At 40.6% G+C, this 20631-nt stretch overlaps 1 protein-coding gene across 4 annotated transcripts; it reads right to left on the bottom strand.

Annotated features, from left to right (window-relative positions):
- On the bottom strand, positions 1-20063 carry paqr3a (progestin and adipoQ receptor family member IIIa). 4 transcript variants are annotated; one of them, XM_073065210.1, is made up of 7 exons: positions 19696-20063; positions 19340-19382; positions 16297-16459; positions 14692-14847; positions 8419-8616; positions 2818-2908; positions 1-1586 (listed from the first exon to the last, which is right to left on the bottom strand). In XM_073065210.1, the coding sequence occupies exons 3-7, from the start codon at positions 16372-16374 to the stop codon at positions 1447-1449; spliced, it is 663 nt and encodes a 220-aa protein (XP_072921311.1). In that variant the 5' UTR covers positions 16375-16459; positions 19340-19382; positions 19696-20063; the 3' UTR covers positions 1-1446. The 4 variants fall into 4 exon arrangements, with proteins under 4 accessions (XP_072921311.1, XP_072921309.1, XP_072921310.1 ...); XM_073065208.1 differs by having other exon boundaries at positions 19340-19528; XM_073065209.1 differs by having other exon boundaries at positions 19340-19528; positions 19968-20035.
- Between the last annotated feature and the right edge of the window lie 568 nt (positions 20064-20631).

The raw sequence follows: 20631 nt of genomic DNA on the forward strand, positions 1-20631 counted from the left end.
TTCAGCTTTGTTGAAAAAAGATTTTATTTGACAAGGCCAGCACAGAATTACAGGAAAAGCAGAGTTCAAATATTAACATGAACCCAACACTTCTTCTGCAACAAAAAAAGCTACATTTTCCAACATGAATACAATCCATAAATCTAAAAACCACAAGACCAGCTTGTCCTTTTAAGGGCAAGTAGTAAAAATGTAAGAGTGAAAACAAGATAGACGGTTATTTTTTTTAAAAAAAAACTGATCCTGAAGAGTGGTAGTTGTTTTGGTAAACTTTTTTCAATGCAAGAACATTTTTTTAAAATAAAAATTGCACTTAACCCTCAGTGAATTTTATAATTCAATCTGATGCTCTGAATACTTTCGTAAAAACAATGTACAAATTAAGTGATCAGTAGTAATACTTTTACTACATGGTTATCTAAATTTGTATTTTGGTAAACACAACAGACAGCTATATCCCTGGTCTGCTCAAATAATCTGCTGGTCCTAGTTTACAATGATCTCTACTTGACCCCTTCACTTCTACAACAGTAGAAAGGTGGGTTGTAACCACGTTTTTTCTTAACCTCACATGAATAATACTGCACGAAGTATTGGACGTTCTTTATAGCTGTAGTGCAGTCCCATTTAGATTTTCACTTAAAAACACTGAAGTAATTGTGGTACAGTTGAGTCACTTCAAGCTAGTGCCAGCCATTATAATAGTATTCTTTGAAAATGCTGTAACTTAAGGTTTTAATTGTTTCTCCTAGCACTGTAGACCAGTTAATTTTAAATAATTACCCATTCTCTTCCCATTTCTGTTCCTTAGGACAGTACTATATCCTGTAAGTGTTATGCATGCTTTAATCTAAAAAACAGTTTGCCCTTTCTCATTTTTCACATGTGGAAATAGGAATTTCTCTGTCTTACAAACTCAACTAACTAGATCAGAAACATTACACTTAATTGCTGGCTTCAAATCTGCATTAATACTAAAGTGTTAATGAAGTTCAGTTTTGGCTGCTTGTTAACCAAATGTACAAGGTAATTACTGAACCTCTTAGCACCCTTGGACTCCCAAGCAAGGGTTAATAAAATACAGTGTAACACAGGTTTAAAACAACATCTAAATAATCTGAGGTCCACATGGCTGTAACCAGCAACTTGCCAATTCTTAAAAAAAATTACGTCTTAGCCATTAATGTGCCCACTGATATTCCAGTTATTGACATTTCAAAGAATTACTCTAACTAAATTCTCTACATAGGTACACCTTAAAAGGCTACCGCAAAAACAGTTCATGTTTTACTGCTCAAGGCAAAAGCCAAATATCAATTTGTTTAAATATCTATACAAGTAGTGAACACTTATCAAATCACAATTAAAAATTGCTGACTTCCCCTGCTCAGTGTACTGTTACAAACTCAATAGGCACTTAAGGAAATTTCTCACAAGACGCTACTGTTATGTACTGATTAATTCAGAACAGGGTTGGTTGTGTCTATATTGTGTAATATACACTCCAGTTTGGTGCCACCAATAAAACATCAGGACAACAAGGACATGCCAACACTGATGACTGGAACCCAGGTAGTTCACCTGTCCTGTAAAAAGTACAAAGCATTAGACAGAACAAAGTGTCATCAGTGGAAACCAATTTACTATATTACTACATTCTAAGGTCTTCACCTCCAACACAAAACTTTAATTCCTACTTATTGAAGCTTTAAATATGGAACACACTACTCTACAATTCAAAGTGGAAGATCCTGGTAAGGGATTAAATAAATGCCAAATATTTTCTAAGCATACATACCAAGTATTCCTCATACATTTAAGATCTTTCTTGCTTAGTTTTAGTTTACCTTAGTGTAGGCATTGCTGATAGGATTATTGTAGTCAGCAGCCATAACTTATTTAAATAAAGGAGTATAATTCAAAAAATTGAGTTGCTAGGCAGTAATACTGTGCTTTATTGTCTACCTAACTGCAAAACTTGCTGTGGGTCCTGTTTGCAATATGTTAATAATTTGGATGACATGTAGCATTATTAAGTTTATGTATGCCATCAGAATTGATGAGCTGGTATAGCAAAGGTGATTGTCTGAAGCAGGAGTTCCCAACCCTACTTTTAATGCCAGAGAGCCCGATCATTAACTGAGGGATCCATGGACCACTTGTCTAAAGTTTCAGTACCACCTAGATCATCTGGAAAAGTGGGCGAGGATAAGTCAGCTGGAATTTAATTCAGACAAAGAGGAGGTGAAGCATTTTGGGAAGTTAAACCAGGACATGATGTGTGCAGTGAATGTAACAACATGGATAGAAAAGTGACCAAGTAACACGAAACAGTAGTTGTTATAGTTCTTTTTCAGGTGATAAGTCTACAGGGGAAGTCTCCAGGGTTTAGCCTTGAGTATACAGGGTGCAATTTCCAAATACACTCAACAGAACTTGAGAGGCAGAGTCAACTATGAAAAGGATAACTTAGAAGTAATGTAGTGGAATGGGTAAACATGGAAAATAAACTTGATAAATATGAATCGTCAAATCTGATAAATGAGAATAGGCAATAAACACATAGCAAAACACTTAACTACTGTGATTCTGAACTACTCTTCCAAATGTACATTGGTGTAATTGAGCTCCCAGTCAACAGAATCTTGTATTGCATCCTGTTTCAGGTAATTCTACTAATTAAAAAGCTGATTAATTATTATAAAATTAAACCCCCCCATCTAAATGCACCATGGATTTATGTGAAAACCAAGATGGTAATAAACTTGCCACTAAACTTGAGTATAGTAAGAAAAAGAAAATCTTGTTCATACTCACCTGGGAAGTATCTTTCTGGGATTTTTGTGATATAGAAGAAAAAAGCTACTGCACCGATGAAATACATCACAAATATGCGTGGAACTAATGCCTGAGATGCAGTAAAAGAAAAACTGTATTTTTATTCACCCTTTTAACACCAGCTAACAATTTTTGTGATTTTTTAAAAAAAAAATCAAAACTATCCATGTTTAAGAATAGCCTGTATTTACAAGTCAGGAGTCTTGGCAGTGTAGACAAACAGAGGGAACTTAGGATCCATATTCATAGGTGCATCAAAGTTGCTGTGCAATTTGATAAGCTGGCTAAGAAAGCATGTACTGTGTTGGCCTTCATTAATCAGGGAATTGAGTTCAAGAGCTGCAGGGTAATGTTGCCACTCTACAAAACTAGATCGTACTTGAGTAACAACACACACAAAATGCTGGTCGAACACAGCAGGCTAGGCAGCATCTATAGGGAGAAGCGCTGTCGATGTTTCAGGCCGAGACCCTTCGTCAGGACTAACTGAAAGGAAAGATACTAAGAGATTTGAAAGTAGTGGGGGGAGGGGGAAATGCGAAATGATAGGAGTAGACCGGAGGGGGTGGGATGAAGCTAAGAGCTGGAAAGGTGATTGGCGAAAGTGATACAGAGCTGGAGAAGGGAAAGGATCATGGGACGGGAGGCCTCAGGAGAAGGGGGGGGGGGGGGGGGGGGAAGCACCAGAGGGAGATGGAGAACAGGCAAGCTACTACGGTAAATATGTCGGGGATGGGGTAAGAAGGGGAGGAGGGGCATTAACGGAAGTTAGAGAAGTCAATGTTCATGCCATCAGGTTGGAGGCTACCCAGCCGGTATATAAAGTGTTGTTCCTCCAACCTGAGTTTGGATTCATTTTGACAGTAGAGGAGGCCATGGATAGACATATCAGAATGGGAATGGGACGTGGAATTAAAATGTGTGGCCACTGGGAGATCCTGCTTTTTCTGGTGGACCGAGCGTAGGTGTTCCACGAAACGGTCTCCCAGTCTGCGTCGGTTCTCGCCAATATTCAAGGGATATTAGAAACTTGGTTCGGAAAAAGAGGGATGTCTACAATAGATATAGGCAGCATGGAGTAAAGGAATTGCTCGAGGAATATAAAGAATGTAAAAGGAATCTTAAGAAAGAGATTAGAAAAGCTAAAAGAAGTTACGAGTTTGGTTTGGCAAATAAGGTGGAAGTAAATCCGAAAGGTTTCTACAGTTATATTAAAAGCAAGAGGTTAGTGAGGGATAAAATTGGTCCCTTAGAGAATCAGGGTGGTCAGCTATGTGTGGAGCCGAGGGAGATGGGAGAGATTTTGAACGATTTCTTCTCTTCGGTATTCACTGAGGAGAAGGATATTGAATTGTGTAAGGTGTGGGAAACAGGTAAGGAAGTTATGGAACCTATGACAATTAAAGAGGTGGAAGTACTGGCGCTTTTAAGAAATTTAAAAGTGGATAAATCTCTGGGTCCTGACAGGATATTCCCCAGGACCTTGAGGGAAGTTTGTGTAGAGATAGCAGGAGCTCTTCAGAGATCTTTCAGATGTCATTAGAAACGGGGATTGTGCCGGAGGATTGGCGTATTGCTCATGTGGATCCATTGTTTAAAAAGGGTTCTAGAAGTAAGCCTAGCAATTATAGACCTGTCAGTTTGACATCAGTGGTGGGTAAATTAATGGAAAGTATTCTTAGAGATAGTATTTATAATTATCTGGATAGACAGGATCTGATTAGGAGTAGCCAGCATGGATTTGTGCGTGGAAGGTCATGTTTGACAAACCTTATTGAATTTTTTGAAGAAGTTACGAGGAATGTTGACGAGGGTAAGGCAGTGGATGTAGTCTATATGGACTTCAGTAAGGCCTTTGACAAAGTTCCACATGGAAGGTTAGTTAAGAAGGTTCAGTCGTTAGGTATTAATACTGGAGTAATAAAATGGATTCAACAGTGGCTAGATGGGAGATGCCAGAGAGTAGTGGTGGATAATTGTTTATCGGGATGGAGGCCGGTGACTAGCGGGGTGCCTCAGGGATCTGTTTTGGGCCCAATGTTGTTTGTAATATACATAAATGATCTGGATGATGGGGTGGTAAATTGGAATAGTAAGTATGCCGATGATACTAAGGTAGGCGGTGTTGTGGATAATGAGGTGGGTTTTCAAAGCTTGCAGGGAGATTTATGCCGGTTAGAAGAATGGGCTGAACGTTGGCTGATGGAGTTTAATGCTGAGAAGTGTGAGGTTCTACATTTTGGCAGGAATAATCCAAATAGAACATACAGGGTAAATGGTAGGGCATTGAGGAATGCAGTGGAACAGAGAGATCTAGGAATAACAGTGCATAGTTCCCTGAAGGTGGAGTCTCATGTAGATAGGGTGGTGAAGAAGGCTTTTGGAACGCTGGCCTTTATAAATCAGAGCATTGAGTACAGAAGTTGGGAGGTAATGTTAAAATTGTACAAGGCATTGGTAAGGCCAAATTTGGAATATTGTGTACAGTTCTGGTCACCGAATTATAGGAAAGATATCAATAAATTGGAGAGAGTGCAGAGACGATTTACTAGGATGTTACCTGGGTTTCAGCACTTAAGTTACAGAGAAAGGTTGAACAAGTTAGGTCTCTATTCATTGGAGCGTAGAAGGTTGAGGGGGGATTTGATCGAGGTATTTAAAATTTTGAGAGGGATAGATAGAGTTGACGTGAATAGGCTGTTTCCATTGAGAGTAGGGGAAATTCAAATGAGAGGACATGATTTGAGGGTTAGGGGGCAAAAGTTTAAGGGAAACACGAGGGGGTATTTCTTTACTCAGAGAGTGATAGCTGTGTGGAATGAGCTTCCTGTAGAAGTAGTAGAGGCCAGTTCAGTTGTGTCATTTAAGGTAAAATTGGATAGGTATATGGACAGGAAAGGAGTGGAGGATTATGGGCTGAGTGCGGGTAGGTGGGACTAGGTGAGATTAAGAGTTCGGCACGGACTAGGAGGGCCGAGATGGCCTGTTTCCGTGCTGTGATTGTTATATGTTATATGTTTAATATATAAAAGGCCACACCGGGAGCACCGGACGCAGTATACCACACCAGCCGACTCACAGGTGAAGTGTCGCCTCACCTGGAAGGACTGTCTGGGGCCCTGAATGGTGGTGAGGCAGGAAGTGTAAGGACAGGTGTAGCACTTGTTCCGCTTACAAGGATAAGTGCCAGGAGGGAGATCAGTGGGAAGGGATGGGGGAGGACGAGTGGACAAGGGAGTCGCGTAGGGAGTGATCCCTGCGGAAGGCAGACAGTGGGGGGGAGGGAAAAATGTGTTTGGTAGTGGGATCCCGTTGGAGGTGGCGGAAGTTACGGAGAATTATATGTTGGACCTGGAGGCTGGTGGGATGGTAGGTAAGGTCAAGGGGAACCCTATCCCGAGTGGGGTGGCGGGTGGATGGGGTGAGGGCAGATGTGCGGGAAATGGGAGAGATGCGTTTGAGAGCAGAGTTGATGGTGGAAGAATGGAAACCCCTTTGTTTAAAAAAGGAAGACATCTCCTTCGTCCTGGAAAGAAAAGCCTCATCCTGAGAGCAGATGTGGCAGAGACGGAGGAATTGTGAGAAGGGGATAGCCTTTTTGCAAGAGACAGGGTGGGAAGAGGAATAGTCCAGGTAGCTGTGAGAGTCTGTAGGTTTATAGTAGATATCAGTAGATAGGCCGTCTCCAGAGATGGAGACAGAAAGATCAATAAAGGGGAGGGAGATGTCGGAAATGGACCAGGTAAATTTGAGGGCAGGGTGAAAGTTGGAGGCAAAGTTAATGAAGTCGACGAGCTCAGCACGCGTGCAAGAGGCAGCGCCAATGCAGTCGTCGATGTAGCGAAGGAAAAGAGGGGGATGAATACCTGTATAGCCTTGGAACATGGACTGTTCCACAAAGCCAACAAAAAGGCAGGCATAACTGGGAACCATACGGGTGCCCATGGCTACACCCTTGGTTTGGAGGAAGTGGGAGGAGCCAAAGGAGAATTGAGTGTAAGAACTAATTCCGCTAGACGGAGGAGAGTGGTGGTGGAGGGGATTTGATTAGGTCTGGAATCCAAAAAAAAGCGAAGAGCTTCGAGACCATCTTGGTGGGGGATGGAGGTATATAGGGACTGGACGTCCATGGTGAAAATAAGACGGAGGGGGCCAGGGAACTTAAAATCATTGAAAAAATTCAAAGCATGAGAAGTGACATGAAGTGTGATGTGTGACATCGCTTCTCCCTATAGATGCTGCCTAGCCTGCTGCGTCCTACCAGCATTTTGTGTGTGTTGTTTGAATTTCCAGCATCTGCAGATTTCCTCGTGTTTGCTCATACTTGAGTATCATGTTTTGTTCCGGTTCCGTCATTATAAAAAGGGTACAGAAGCTTTCAAGAAGGTGCAGAGAAGATTTATCAGGATACTGTCTGAATTAAATAGCACGTCTTCAGTTAAGTGGGCTGGGGCTTTTCGCTTTGGAACAATGGAGTATAAGAGGTGTATCCCATGGTGGAAAGGGCATAATTTCAAGTTCAAAGGAGGAAAATATAGGTGGGATATCAGAGATAGTACTTTTTAATTTTTTTTTAATATACACACAGTGTCAGAATGGTGTGTGGAATGTGCAGCAAATACATTAGGGACATTTAAGAGACTTTAGCCCTCTGTTCATCCTTGTGCCTATGTGGGAGAAAAGCACTGGGTTATCAGAGTAGGTTGAAGTGTCTGTGCACATGGGCTGAATGGCCTGACTGCTATAATGTTCTGTTCCAAATGTAGAAAATGTCCCCAACAACATCGCAGACCCACAGATAAAGTTGAAATAGGGGCTTAAAAGTAAATTTAAAAACTTGGTCAGAGCGGTTAGGTTTCAGGTAAGGACAGCTAGAGTGCAGGTTCCAGATAGCTAGCCAAAGTGTCAGAGGTGGAAAGAAAGGGGTGTGTTTGTGTGGGGAAAAGAATACTAAATTTAGACTAGGAGTAGTGGTCATTTGGATTAACAGAATATTGCACAATTTACTCTATATCTCTTGGTGTTTTCAATAACAATTATTATTCTGGCATTTCTGGTCTTATCCCCATCACATACTACCTTCACCCTACCTCTCCTCCCCAACTTATGGACAACTGAAAATTAGTCTGCTTTTACTTTTGCTAAGTTCTGATCTAGGGGTTTCAACGTGCAGTTAACTGCTTCTCCCTGCAAGATGCAGAGTGACCCTAGAGCTTACAATATTTAGTTTTTACTCGTTTATTTAGAGATACAGCATAGAATAGTCCCTTCCAGCCCACCAAGCCTATTTAATCATAGCCACAGGACAATTTACATGACCAATTAACCTCCTATCTGGTACATCTTTGGACTATGGGAGAAAACTGGAGCTGATTAACTATTAAAGTTAGCATTAAATATTTTGGGCCAAAGGTAAAATAAATCTGAACTATGGAGTAGATTGTATCATGCAAGTTATTAAATTAAGTACACTGAGCTTTTGACATGTTAGGCAGAATACAATATTTGATTGCCAGTTTTGTTAATTTTAAACATTAATTGTATTAAGTTTGTACTACCATTTACTGATGATGTACTTACCTGAACTATGGGTGCACCCATCCCTCCATTCTGCCAAATCCAATGAATAGTTGGGATCAGCCCATATGCAGAAACACAGCAGAAAGTGAGTGCACGCAAGCTGAACCACTGCTGAGTGACGTAATATGGATGTATCTGTGCAAAGAATACTGCCAATATCATAGCCAGCACCATTATTAAGTACACCTGTCGCCAAAACTAAATAAGACAAAAATACAACATATTAACTCCAGAAATGGGTTTATGCTTAGAAAAACTGCTCAATTTGGAGGTTAATTCAATTATCTGAAATTCTGATAATACACCATAGTGTTTCTGGAAGTATTAGTTGGGTTCTGTTACCCAATTAAGTGACTTGAGACAGAAGTAGTTTTCAGATGAGGGGCATAGATAGGGTAATTGCAAAAGGGCTTTTTCTCACTGAGGTGAGGTGTGACTAGAACTGGTGGTCAGAGGTTAATGTGAAATATTTAAGGGGAACAACTTCATTCAGAGGGCGCTGCGAGTGTGGATCGAGCTGCCAGTAGAAATGGTAGCTGGAGTTTATATTTCAACCTATGAGAAATCTGGATAAGTACATGGATGTGTGGGCTAGGCAGAGCTATGTTCCACGTGCAGCTTAATGGGACGAGGCAGAATATCACTTTGGCACAGACTGGATGGACCAAAGGTCCTACTTCTGTGTTGTGGTGCTCTAAGACTATTACTCTATGTAGGTCCTTGTCTTTAACAATGATAATTTACTGTTATATTGGCCCTTTCCCACATCTTGATGCAAATTTGAAAGAGGCAAAATCCACCTGTAAGTTCAAGTTAAATTGTAACTCAAGCATACGTGAATGTAGCCAAATGAAACAGCATTGGGGCCAAGGTGCAAAACACATTACCAATAGCACACAGAACATAGCACAAATGTTTACAATTTCAGAAAAGTACCCCACAAAGAAAAAAATAGTTCAAGTCCCTGAGTATCCACTTCTTCCACTGGATGAACACTAGAGGGCAGCACCATCCCCCAAGTCTAGAATAAATTTCAGCACACTCCACAAAGGCTCTTAGGCACTTCCTCAGAGTTTCCTCTCCTAGTCTGCTACCTCAGGTGACCTCAGCACAAAAGATGCAATACAGCTCCCTCGACAGTCTTGTCAATAAACTGCACATGCAGTATTCCAGAGTACTAATGTCCAACGGGGTCTTGCAATCACAATCAAAATGCCCAAGACAATCTCTTACACATTTTTGGACCGCACACTGTCCAACGATACACAAGGCCAGGTCACAACACAACAGTAGTAAGTCCGGCTCCATCGCTATCGAGCAAGTCGCTGATGGGATAGTTCTGCATATCCAGCACTGACTTGTGATTGTAAGATGGAACACATACACCTTTGATTGGACCCATAGTGGACGCTGCATTGAACATCTTACCAGGAGCAAGGAAATGGTCCCAGAAATAGCTGTATTCCCAGAATTCAATGTAGGAGAGGAACTCAGGAAGATTATGATGACCAGGGTAGATGTACTGAGCAAATTATTGAAGTTCTGGGCTAATCGAGACCTGATAGTTAATCATAAGATCTTGAGAAGTGGCTGGTGAGGTAAATGATGAAATGGTTTTAAATTTCAAAAATCCCCTAGATTAGTGGAAGACTCCACTGAACTGGAAAAAAGCAAATACAATTCTTTTATTCAATAAGGAAGGAAGACAAGATTCAAGCCAGTTTGCTTATCCGTAATAGGGAAAATGTTGGCTCTGATTTGGAAGGGCACTTAAAAATATAAAAGGTAATCTGGCAAAGGAAACATGGTTTTCTAAAATAGAAGTCATTTAATCCATTTATTGTTCTTTGGGAAAAATACAATACTGTATTCTGGGTAAAGGGGAACTAGTGAAAAGGACTAAGATTTCCAGAAGGCATTCGATAAATTGCTGTATCCAAGATCGTTACAGAAAATAAAATTTAATGGAGTAAGGTAACATAGTAATGTGCATTGAAGACTGCCTGCCTAACCAGAAACAGAAGTATAAATAGATCCTTTTCTGAATGGCAACATGAAATAGATAATTATCAGCTTAAATGAATTGTAAAGAATAGCTATGGGGAATTCAGGGCTCCTCAAAGACCAAAGTGGACATCTACTCTATGTGTGGAGCTGCAGATGCAAGGCTGAGATCTATGCATCATAGCAACAGGTAAGGCACCAGAAGAGTGGAGGATTGCTAATGTAATGCTCTTGTTTAAAAAGACTGCAAAGAAAAACCTGGCAACAATAGGCCAGCGAGCCTAACATCTGTGGAGGGAATTCAATGGGACAAGAAATGAAAATGCTTGGAAAAGACAAAGTTTGTTAGCACAGCTTTGTGCAAAGGAAAATCACTTCTCACATTTTTTTCGTTTGAAGTAGTAACCAAAAAGTCAATGAAGACAGGGAGGTATACATAGTTTATATGAACGAACTTCAGAAATGCCTTTGAAAGAGTTCCACAGGGTAGGTTGCTCTGGAAAGTTTGATTGCATGCCATTCAGGAATATCTGGATTATTAACTGGATATAGAATTAGCTTGACAGTAGGAAGCAAAATGTGATGGTAGAAGGTTGTAATTTTGGACTAAAGCTCTGTAACTAGTAACGTGCCTCAGGGGTCTGTGCTGGGCACATTACTGTTTGTCATTCAAGGCACAGTAAGGAAGCTCAAAGGCTTCATGATCGAAATGGAAGGGTTGGGCCAAATTATTTATTTCCATGCTGAATGACTAAGTGTGGGCCACAGGGGTCCGTTACTCAATTTAAAGTTATATAAATGACTCAGATGAAGGCATCAAAATTTGCTGATCACACAAAGATAGGAAAGTTGTAACCCTTAAGTGAAGACCAAAATCTAGCAAAAGGAGTAAAATGGGGGGAAAATATGAAGTTATTTATTTTGGCCTAAAAATTAAAAAGTACATTATCCAAACAATGTGAAAGCCTAGAGCTCTGAGACACAAAGGAATCTAGTCACCTTATTTAAGGAAACGTGAATATATTTGATTGAGATACAGTGTGTAATACGCCCTTTGAGCAGTGCTGTCCAGCACACCCTGATATAACACTAGCCTAATCAAGGCACAATTTACAACGGCCAAGTAACCTACCAGTGTGTCTTTGGACTGTGGGAGGAAACCTACAGGGTCTGGGGGGGGGGGGGGGAGCGTACAAATTCCTTATAGACAGCAGCAGTAATTGAAGCCGAGTCGCTGGTACTAAAAAGCATTCCGGCAACCACTATGCCACCACGTTCCCCGAAATAATATCATACCAGAACCCCGCAGATCATGGTATCTTTATCGTCAAGAGAAAATTGCTAGAAAATTGAGAGAAGCAAGTTGGAAGATTTACCAGACATCTTAAACAATCAGTTATCACTCATTAGGAAAGGATGCACAAACTAGGCTTATATTTGCTGGAATTTAGAAAAATGAGCAGTGACTTCAAAGCAGAGGATGAATAGGAAAGGATGTTTCCTTTGAGAGAATCTAGAACTAGTAATCACCTACTTAAGACAATCAAAGCAAGAGTTTCCGGTGATGTCATCGTCGAGAATGGCAGCTTAAGTCACTAGCTCCTCCGGAAAAAACGAGTATTAAGCCCCGTTAACCCATCAAATATAGTATTTTTCGAAAAATATTTGAACTGAAAAGAGGGGCAAGAATGAGGAAAAAGAATGGAAATAAAAACAGTGACACTGCGGAGCCTGTGGCCGCGAGCGGCTCTCCTACCCGACCGCATGCTAGCAAGGCGGACGTTGGGCCTCGCTCAGGCGAAGCGGTGAATATGATCGAAATCCTGAAAGAGATAAGGGAGTTCCAGAAAGAAATAAAGCAGCAGCTACATGATATTAAGTCAGAGCATGCCAACGTCAATCAAAAAATAGCAGTGGCAGAGACTCGAATTGAGAAGGTGGAAGATCCCGTTCAAAATGTGGAACGGATACTGAGTAAGACAATAAAAATATTAATTCACCAAGAAGGTAAACTGCTTGACCTGCAGGGAAGATCACGGCGGAAAAATATCAGAATATACAACGTTCCCGAAGGAGCGGAGGGCTCGTCTATAATGGAGTTTGTCGGAAAGTTGCTGTGGGACGCGCTGGAGCTTCCCTCGACTATGGAGCTGGAAATCGAGAGAACGCATCGTGCATTAGTCCCAAAGTCTACCCAAGATAAGCCATGCTCAATAATAATTAAATTCCTTCGGTACAGTACCAAGGCGGAGATTCTACGAAGGGGCTGGGGTAAGAAGAGGGTGTTTTTAGGCGATAATATATTTTGACCAAGATTACCCCCCCCATGGTCCTGCAGAAATGTAAAGAATACTCTGAAGTAAAGCGAGTACTAACGCAAAAAAGGATTAGATTTCAAACTCCGTACCTTGCTAAACTTCGAGTGTTTTATGACAATGGGACGCGGTTGTACCAGACAGTGGAAGAGGCGACTACAGACATGAAGGCCAGAGGGTTGCCCGTCAGCGCGATCAAACCGAGGGAAAGCCTGGCAGAGGAATTATCCCGCACCGCTTGGATATAGTGCGAGTATCAAGAAGGCAGGAGACTGGAGGAGGCCGAGAGAAGTACATCTGGAAGAGACTGGGAGTTTACCAAAGACAGTCCTTGCCCCCTTCAGAAGAGCCATAAGGTTTGACTAACTTTTAAAATGTCGAGAAGCTAAACGGAAGCAAAAGTAGACGGTGATATACCTATCTCGAGAAATACTTCTTATAATGTGTATTATAATTATTAAATATTATTATATAATAATGTTATGTATATTATTATATATTACTTAGTTGTTATTCTTTATTCGCTCACTTACTCCTTTTTCCCCACCAAAATGAGAATATATATATATATGTGTGCGTATATACGAGTACACAGGGAAATCTTTTCTGTGTAATGAATTTGTTCACTGACTTTTATGAATACTGCAATGGGTGCCCTCAACTCACAAGTAGGAGGGGTTATCCCCCACAGCTAGACATTTCCTCTAGCTCAATACAGGGTCATCTACCAGAGACCTCAGCATTGGAATCACACGTTCGTTGCCATTTTTGTTATTATTTGCATTTCTTGGTTCTTATTTATTCAGGGAGTAGATCGGTTAAGTTTTATTCTGCTAATTTCAATGATACATTGACAGATAAATACAGATAGCTAAGGACAAAGTAAAATTCATTTCTTTTAATGTAAATGGGCTATTGAATCCAATCAAACGCAATAGAATTTTATCCAAAATGAAAAAAAGTATATTTACAGGAAACTCATTTAAGTGATAATGAGCATAGAAAGCTAAAGAGAATGGGCTTCACTAATTTGTTTTTCTCCTCATAAATCAGGACACAGGAGAGGAGTTGCTATTCTTATCTCAAGTAAGCTAAATTTTGAAAAAGTATTCGAAATGGGAGATAAAGAGGGCAGATATATTCTGGTAAGGGGGAATATAGACAGAAATTCAGTTACACTATTGAATATATCCGCACCCCCGGGAAGTGATATTGGTTTCTTTCAGAAAATTACTGATATTATGGTAGCGGAAACAGGTCTCCTGATATGTGGGGGAGACTTAAATTTACAATTACAACCAAACTTAGACTCTTCCAATAGAAAAACCTATGAAACAAAATCCTTACATAAGAAAGTTAATACACTTTTTGAAGATGTTGGTTTAATTGATATATGGAGGGACCTTTTCCCTGACAGAAGGGATTACACTCATTATTCTGCTCCCCATTCTGTATATACAAGAATAGACTATTTCATAACATTTGGAAAAGATAAAGACAAAATAAACACCTGTGGAATTGGGGGGGGGGGGGGGGGGGAGACAAACAAAGCAAAATTCCTCCACCTAGTCTCAAAATATCACAATTTGCAGTCTCTCCCTCAAATGGTGCAGGCAACATAATTTGTTTTTTTTTTTTGCAGTATGAAAAAAATACACAATAAAGCAGAGGTTTGAACATAAAAGATAAACAAAGGCACTGAGATTACCAAAGGTATAAAGAGAAGAGCTGAACAAGGATACAATCAATTCAGTCATGATTTCATTTGGTGGAGTCAAGCAAGTGGTCTGATTCTGCTCCATATGCACACATGTGCATGTTGTTTGTGTATAGAATTCCAATTCAAAGTTAACATTTTGGTTAATAAAATACCAAAGGTTTAGGTGTTTTTTTTAAAAAAGGTATCTTGTATAGTAGTTTAAATAGACAGTAAGAGAAAAAGAAATTGATTCACCTCATTACAGTAAAAGGCATAGAACACTGCAGGAACATAACAGCCCAAAATCCCTATGGCAATGCCAGCATAATCAAGGGCCATCCAGCGCCGATTTGCTTTCTCAGAGCGATGACAGCAAAATAGGTGATATCCCACTGAACAGAGCATGCAAACCTGCAAAAGCAAAATCACCAATTTAAAGAAAATGTATAAATACAAGTTATAAAAATTCACATTCTAATGCCCAAGACATAACATTTGCAAAAAAAATTAGTTTGTCTTCAGCTTATAAACAAATCTTAGAATAATATTTGCATCCTCATCTCAAATATGGTATATCTTGAGCAATACTTGTCCTGCAATTACACCACTCTCAAAATTAAAGAACTGTAGTTACAGAAAGAGCAAAGTAAGAAAGTTTCTATTAGCAAGAGATGGTGGCATCCGTTAGTCTCGCAAGACCACGGATCTGCGCCTGGAATGGTTTCCAGGGCACAGGCCTAGGCAAGGTTGGATGAAAGACCAGCAGTTGCCCATGCAGCAAGACTCTCCTCTCCACGACACTGCTATTGTCCAAGGGAAGGGCAAGGGCTGATACAGCTTGGCACCAGTGTCATCGCAGGAGTTGCCAGAACGAGGTTGAAGGCAACGTCGGACTGCCTTAGGGACTCCTGCCCTGGATTTGTCCTCAGGGTTTATTCCTGAAGCCTTTCCCATGAGTGGGTATGGCTGCAAGACAGCGGAGGTTTGAAATCAGAGTTTTCCCTCTTTTAGATGGACTGCCTTCCCAGGCTGACGAGCTCCATCTACCCGAAGCACTGGTTTTAAGGTGCCAGGACCCGCCTTCGCCCCTTCTCCTGTCAGTAGAAACGGTTCTGCCAGGCTTAGAGGCTAAGCCACATGAGAAGGCCAGGAGTTGGACTTGGTTGTCAGAGGCTATTTGAGTGCTCCTCATGGCATGCACCTTTTAGATAGTGGGAGCTTGTCCCACCACCACTCCTCGGCTTGATTAACAGAAAATGAAGTCAAAATTTCATTAGAAATTTGGAGCAGTGCATTACAATTTTTTAACTAGAGTTTCAGAAGCTTTTCAATGATAGAGAAGGACAGGGTCAACTCTGTACCTATCAAATCCTGCACATGCTCAATTAGAACTATTACTGCAAATCAATGCTTTGAACTTAATCAATATGAACCAATTATCTTTTAAATCAACCTGAAGATTTCTGGAAGTAACTCAGAATATTATATTCTTGAGATGTTTATTATACTGCACTTTGTCATACTGATGACATTCTTTTCCTCACAATATGACACTAACCAACCCAAGACCGTGGTCAGTATTTCCTTCTCCCAATGTTTCTGCAATGTTGGGATAACATTAGAAATCAATTTCATTCATTAAAAACATTTCATATTTCAATATTTGAGCAAAATATACTAGGTTAGAAAAAAATTGCCACCTTTGTCAGCTTTAAGCAAAGTGGACAGGAGAACAGACAATGTGGAGCAATAACAATAAAGAAGTTGACAAATGTTGCTTTATTCAAGTGCTGCCAAAATAAACAAGATAGAAAATGATCCTTGTTCAAATAAAGAATCGATCTACTGTAAATCACTTACCTGAAAGCAGAAGAGACAGATAGAATATATAACATAATCATCCCTGGAGGCATTTGCTTCAGGAAGTACAATGGTCATATCATAAATACCAAGACCAAAGAACAGGAAAAATCCAAGAAGGTGACTCCAGATATTCACTGTCTCATTAGAAAGGATGAAAAGACTGTAAAGAAAAAATGCTTATTATTACACAGCAAAAGTACAAGAATATCTGTTTGTTTCAGACTACATGCCAAGTCTTCTGATAAAGAACATAGTATCTCTAAATATGTTAGAACATTACATGAAAAGTTCTCTAGTGACCACACAGATGCTCCAGTTCCCTCCCACATTCCAAAGACATACAGATTTAATTAATCACATGGGTGAAACTGGTACTGAGGGTCAGCAACTTTAAATGCATTGGTGTTTCCAGAGGATCTGTCCTGAGCGCCATGACAAAGATAGCATAGCAGCGCCTCTACTTCCTATAAGTTTGCGAAGATTAGGCATGTCATCTAAAACTTTGACAAACTTCTATAGATATGCAGTAGAGTGTATTGACTGGCTGCATCATGGCCTTGTATGGAAACACCAATGCCCTTGAATAGAAAATCTTACAAAAAGTAGTGGATACAACTCTGTCCATCTCAAGTAAAGCTCTCCCCACCGTCAAGCACACCCACATGAAGTGCTCTCACGAGAAAGATTCCATCATCAAGGACTCCACACCATCCAGGCCTGCTCTCTTGCTGCTGCCATCAGAACTGAGGTACCAGAAACTCAGGACCCACACTGCCAGGTTCAGGAACAGCTCTTACCCCTCAACCATCAGGCTCTTGAACTGGAGGCTCTTCACTCACTCCAGCACCAAAATGTTTCCATAACCTATGGGCTCATTTTCAAGAACTCTTCATCTCATAGTGTTTATATTTATTGCGTTTTTATTTGTGTTTCTTTTTGTATTTGCAGTTTGATGTTATTTTGCCCATTGGTTGTTCGTCGGTCTTGTTGCGTGCAGTCTTTTAATTTTATTGGTTCTTTGTACTTACCATGAATGCCCACAAGAAAATGAATCTCAGGGTTGTATATGGTGACATAAGTATTTTGTTAATAAATTTACTTTGAACTGCTTCAGTTTCTGCCACCCCCAATATTAACATCAATCTCCAATTATCATTCACATGGATTTTGAAATTCCAATGGCTCAGCATTCAGCCCTCACAACCATTTTCACATTTTACTGTCTCATTTTCTAAATTCAAAATATACTGAAGTAGGATTTTTGAGCTTATCTACAAAACATTGTACACCTTGTCAAATCAAGAGAAAAATTCCAAAACTTGTCAACAATTTACAAAAAATTAAAAACCAAAATTGGAATGTTGTATAAGTATTCATCCCCTTTGTAATTACTAGGCTAACTTTCATCAGGTGCAATATACAGTATTACCTTACCAACTCACCCAATTTATTGATGTAGAAAAGTGGAGGATCACCCATTTTCAATTAATAAGAATACTGCCCCCCCCCCCCCCCGTAAGGTCCAAAAGTATGGTAGATTTTCAACAGACCAAACCAAAATGAAGACAAAAGAACATTCAAGATAAGTCATGGAAATAATAATAGAAAAGCACAACTCTGGGGAAGGATACAAGACATCGATCATACCTTGGAGCTCAGTGCAGTCCATTATGAAAAAGCTATGAAACCACAGCCACACTGCCTAGGTCAGGCCACCCTCTAAACTTAGTCGCCGGAGAAGAATGCACTTCTAAGAGAGGCTACAGTGATGCTAACAGTCACTCTGAGAGAGCTGTTGAAGTCAGTGATTGCATCAGGAGATGAATTTCATGGCTCCATTATCTCTAAGGCCTTGCACAAAAAAAAGAGTATTTATGGAAGAGAGGCAAGGAAGCCCTGGTTTAAAAAAAAAGCATATCCTTGCCCATAGACTTTGCAAAGCATCATTTAGAATATCCTGTAAAGATGTGGAAGGTCTTGTAACTGGGTGAGACTAAAGTGGAACTTTCTGGCCTCAACACTAAGTGGCGTAAATCTAATACAGTGAGTGCATCAGCCAAGTAACACTGACCTACTGTCAAATATGGTGGAGGTTGCAACATGTTATGGGGATACTTTTCAGCAGTAGGGACTGGAAATCCAGTCAGGACTGATGTTAAGATGAATGCTGATAAATAGAGAGAGATCCTGGATAAAAAAAAACCTGCTAACCTCTGCCAGAAAGCTTAAAATGTGAAGTAAGTTCACCTTTCAGCAGGACAATCACCCAAAGCACACTGCCAGAGCAATCAGAGTCGCTTCAAATGGAGAAAATTGATGTCCTTCAGTGGCACAGTCAGACTCCTGACCGTAATCGGATTGAACATTTGGGGCAAGACCTCAAAATTGCTGTCCACTGCCACTCCTCAACTAAGCTGGCATAGCTTGAGCAATTTTGCAAGGAAGAATGAGCAACTCTTGCTCCATCACATTGTGCATAGCTAATAAGAGATTTATCCAAAAAGATTGCTGGCTGCAATAGTTGCAAAAGGTAGTTCAACTAAGCAAAAGGGGGGGGGGGGTGAATGCATTTGAACTGCAAACATTTTAGGTTTTTAAAAAAAAAGTTTTTCATGCCTTACAGTTTTTGGGCTCTACTGTGTAAAAAGGACCATATGATACACAAATAAAAATTCTCAGTTAAATTGATCAAAATCCCTGGTTGTAATACTCATTTATATGAACAAAGGGCATCTTGTGGTTCCTTCTCACCTACCAGGGCCCGATGTCTGTTTAAACTTATTTACACCTGTTTGCTACCTTCCCTTCAGAGTTACCAGGCCCGTTTCCCCACAACCCCCTTTACTTGCCAGTTAAACTGGAAGAAGTGTGATACCTATAAAAAAAATGTTAAGATTACTGATAGAATAACATTCAATTATATTGAAAAAACTACTCGTTAGCACAATCTCAATGTGTACTGGATTAATAGTTTTACTGTACTTGAAAAATACAAATTAATATGAAGAGGAATGTGACTTTAGAAAAATCTATAACCCACCTCTTTAAGCACAATTTTGAAGGTAGGTAAGCTCTGTATCCATCTGTAATATAAGGATTATCCTTAAGAAAAGATGGAATTTGTTCATAGGTATACAGACGGATACCTCGTGGTACAAGCACAGGCCAATAGTGGTAATTCCCTAATTCAATGAAGTGGGCATTTTTGAGTAACTTCTGAGGCATGGTGCTGCAAATGAAGAAATAACAGAACAAGGCAGGACTTTATAAATAATGGTCAATTTATACCAAAAATAGACGGTCAGTATAACCCAGTTCGATACGTTATTCGAATACTCAAATCCACCCAAATAATTCTAAATGCAATCTGAAACCAGTTCGCAACTACTGTATTACCTAAGACGAGACCAACAGCCTGGAGACACTGGGAATCATCAAACCCCTACTGGAAGTGGCAACAGCAGAATGGGTCGTTAAATTAAAGCAGCGGAAAGTAGGTGCGTGCTCTGGTGCCATACCCGTCCAGGTAAACACCAGGCACTGTCGCTGCTGAGCCGAGCCGAGCCGAGCCGATGACACCAGCTCCGCCCCACCCAGCAACGGCGGTGTGTCTTATCGGGCCCGACTCCTGCTCGCACCACACACCCGGTAAGCAGATAACCAGCCACCTGACTCGGGTCCCGGAACCGCAGACGGAAGGTGACAGGCGAGGACAACAGACCCGGAGGCTCCGCACTTGGCCTTTCCGCCCGAGCCCGCGTCGGATGTGGTCACCAGGCGGTTTCCGGGAGGAGGGGCCGGCGACCGGCGACCGGCGACCGGCGGTGCCTGTACCTCCTGCATCGGCCATCGGAGCCCCCGCAAAACCGGTGACAGCAAGTTATCGTCCCATTAACGGGTAATGGGCTTGGTAATGCAGAAGCTCAAAGCTGAAATTAGGAATGTGGTTGAGAAATGCAGATATGGCAGAATTGTTATGGTTAGTGGAGAGGTACATTTTAGGAAATTGACATTTGCAGTTACATGTAAATAGGAACTTTTTTTCAAAAAAACTTACAATTTAGTACTCTTGGAGGACTCAGAAGAATTGAAAGTGTCACAAGAAATTGATTTGATATGCGTGTAGCATGAACTAAGTCGGATGATAACTTGTCATAACGGTTTCATTAAAAGTTATTTCAAAATCAAATATCATGTGATCATACACAATCAAATCTCCAAATGCCTCTTCCCTCAATCAGTCAATGAAAGCATGTGCTGGTGTATTGAAGGTAATGATGAATTTCATCATTGATGTGTGCCTGTGGCAAGTGTGGCCCACGTTTTCCAGGA

This window comes from Hemitrygon akajei, chromosome 13 (assembly GCF_048418815.1).
Source record: "Hemitrygon akajei chromosome 13, sHemAka1.3, whole genome shotgun sequence".
Classification (NCBI taxonomy): domain Eukaryota; kingdom Metazoa; phylum Chordata; class Chondrichthyes; order Myliobatiformes; family Dasyatidae; genus Hemitrygon; species Hemitrygon akajei.

Excerpts from the sequence above, each read along its gene's own strand:
- paqr3a (XM_073065208.1), bottom strand. The coding sequence starts at position 19,524 with ATGCCTCAGAAGTTACTCAAAAATGCCCACTTCATTGAATTAGGGAAT. Across the intron at positions 16,460-19,339 it reads TCAAAATTGTGCTTAAAGAG|TCTTTTCATCCTTTCTAATG; the intron begins GTGGGTTATAGA and ends TTTTCTTTACAG. Across the intron at positions 1,587-2,817 it reads CCCAGAAAGATACTTCCCAG|GACAGGTGAACTACCTGGGT; the intron begins GTGAGTATGAAC and ends TACTTTTTACAG.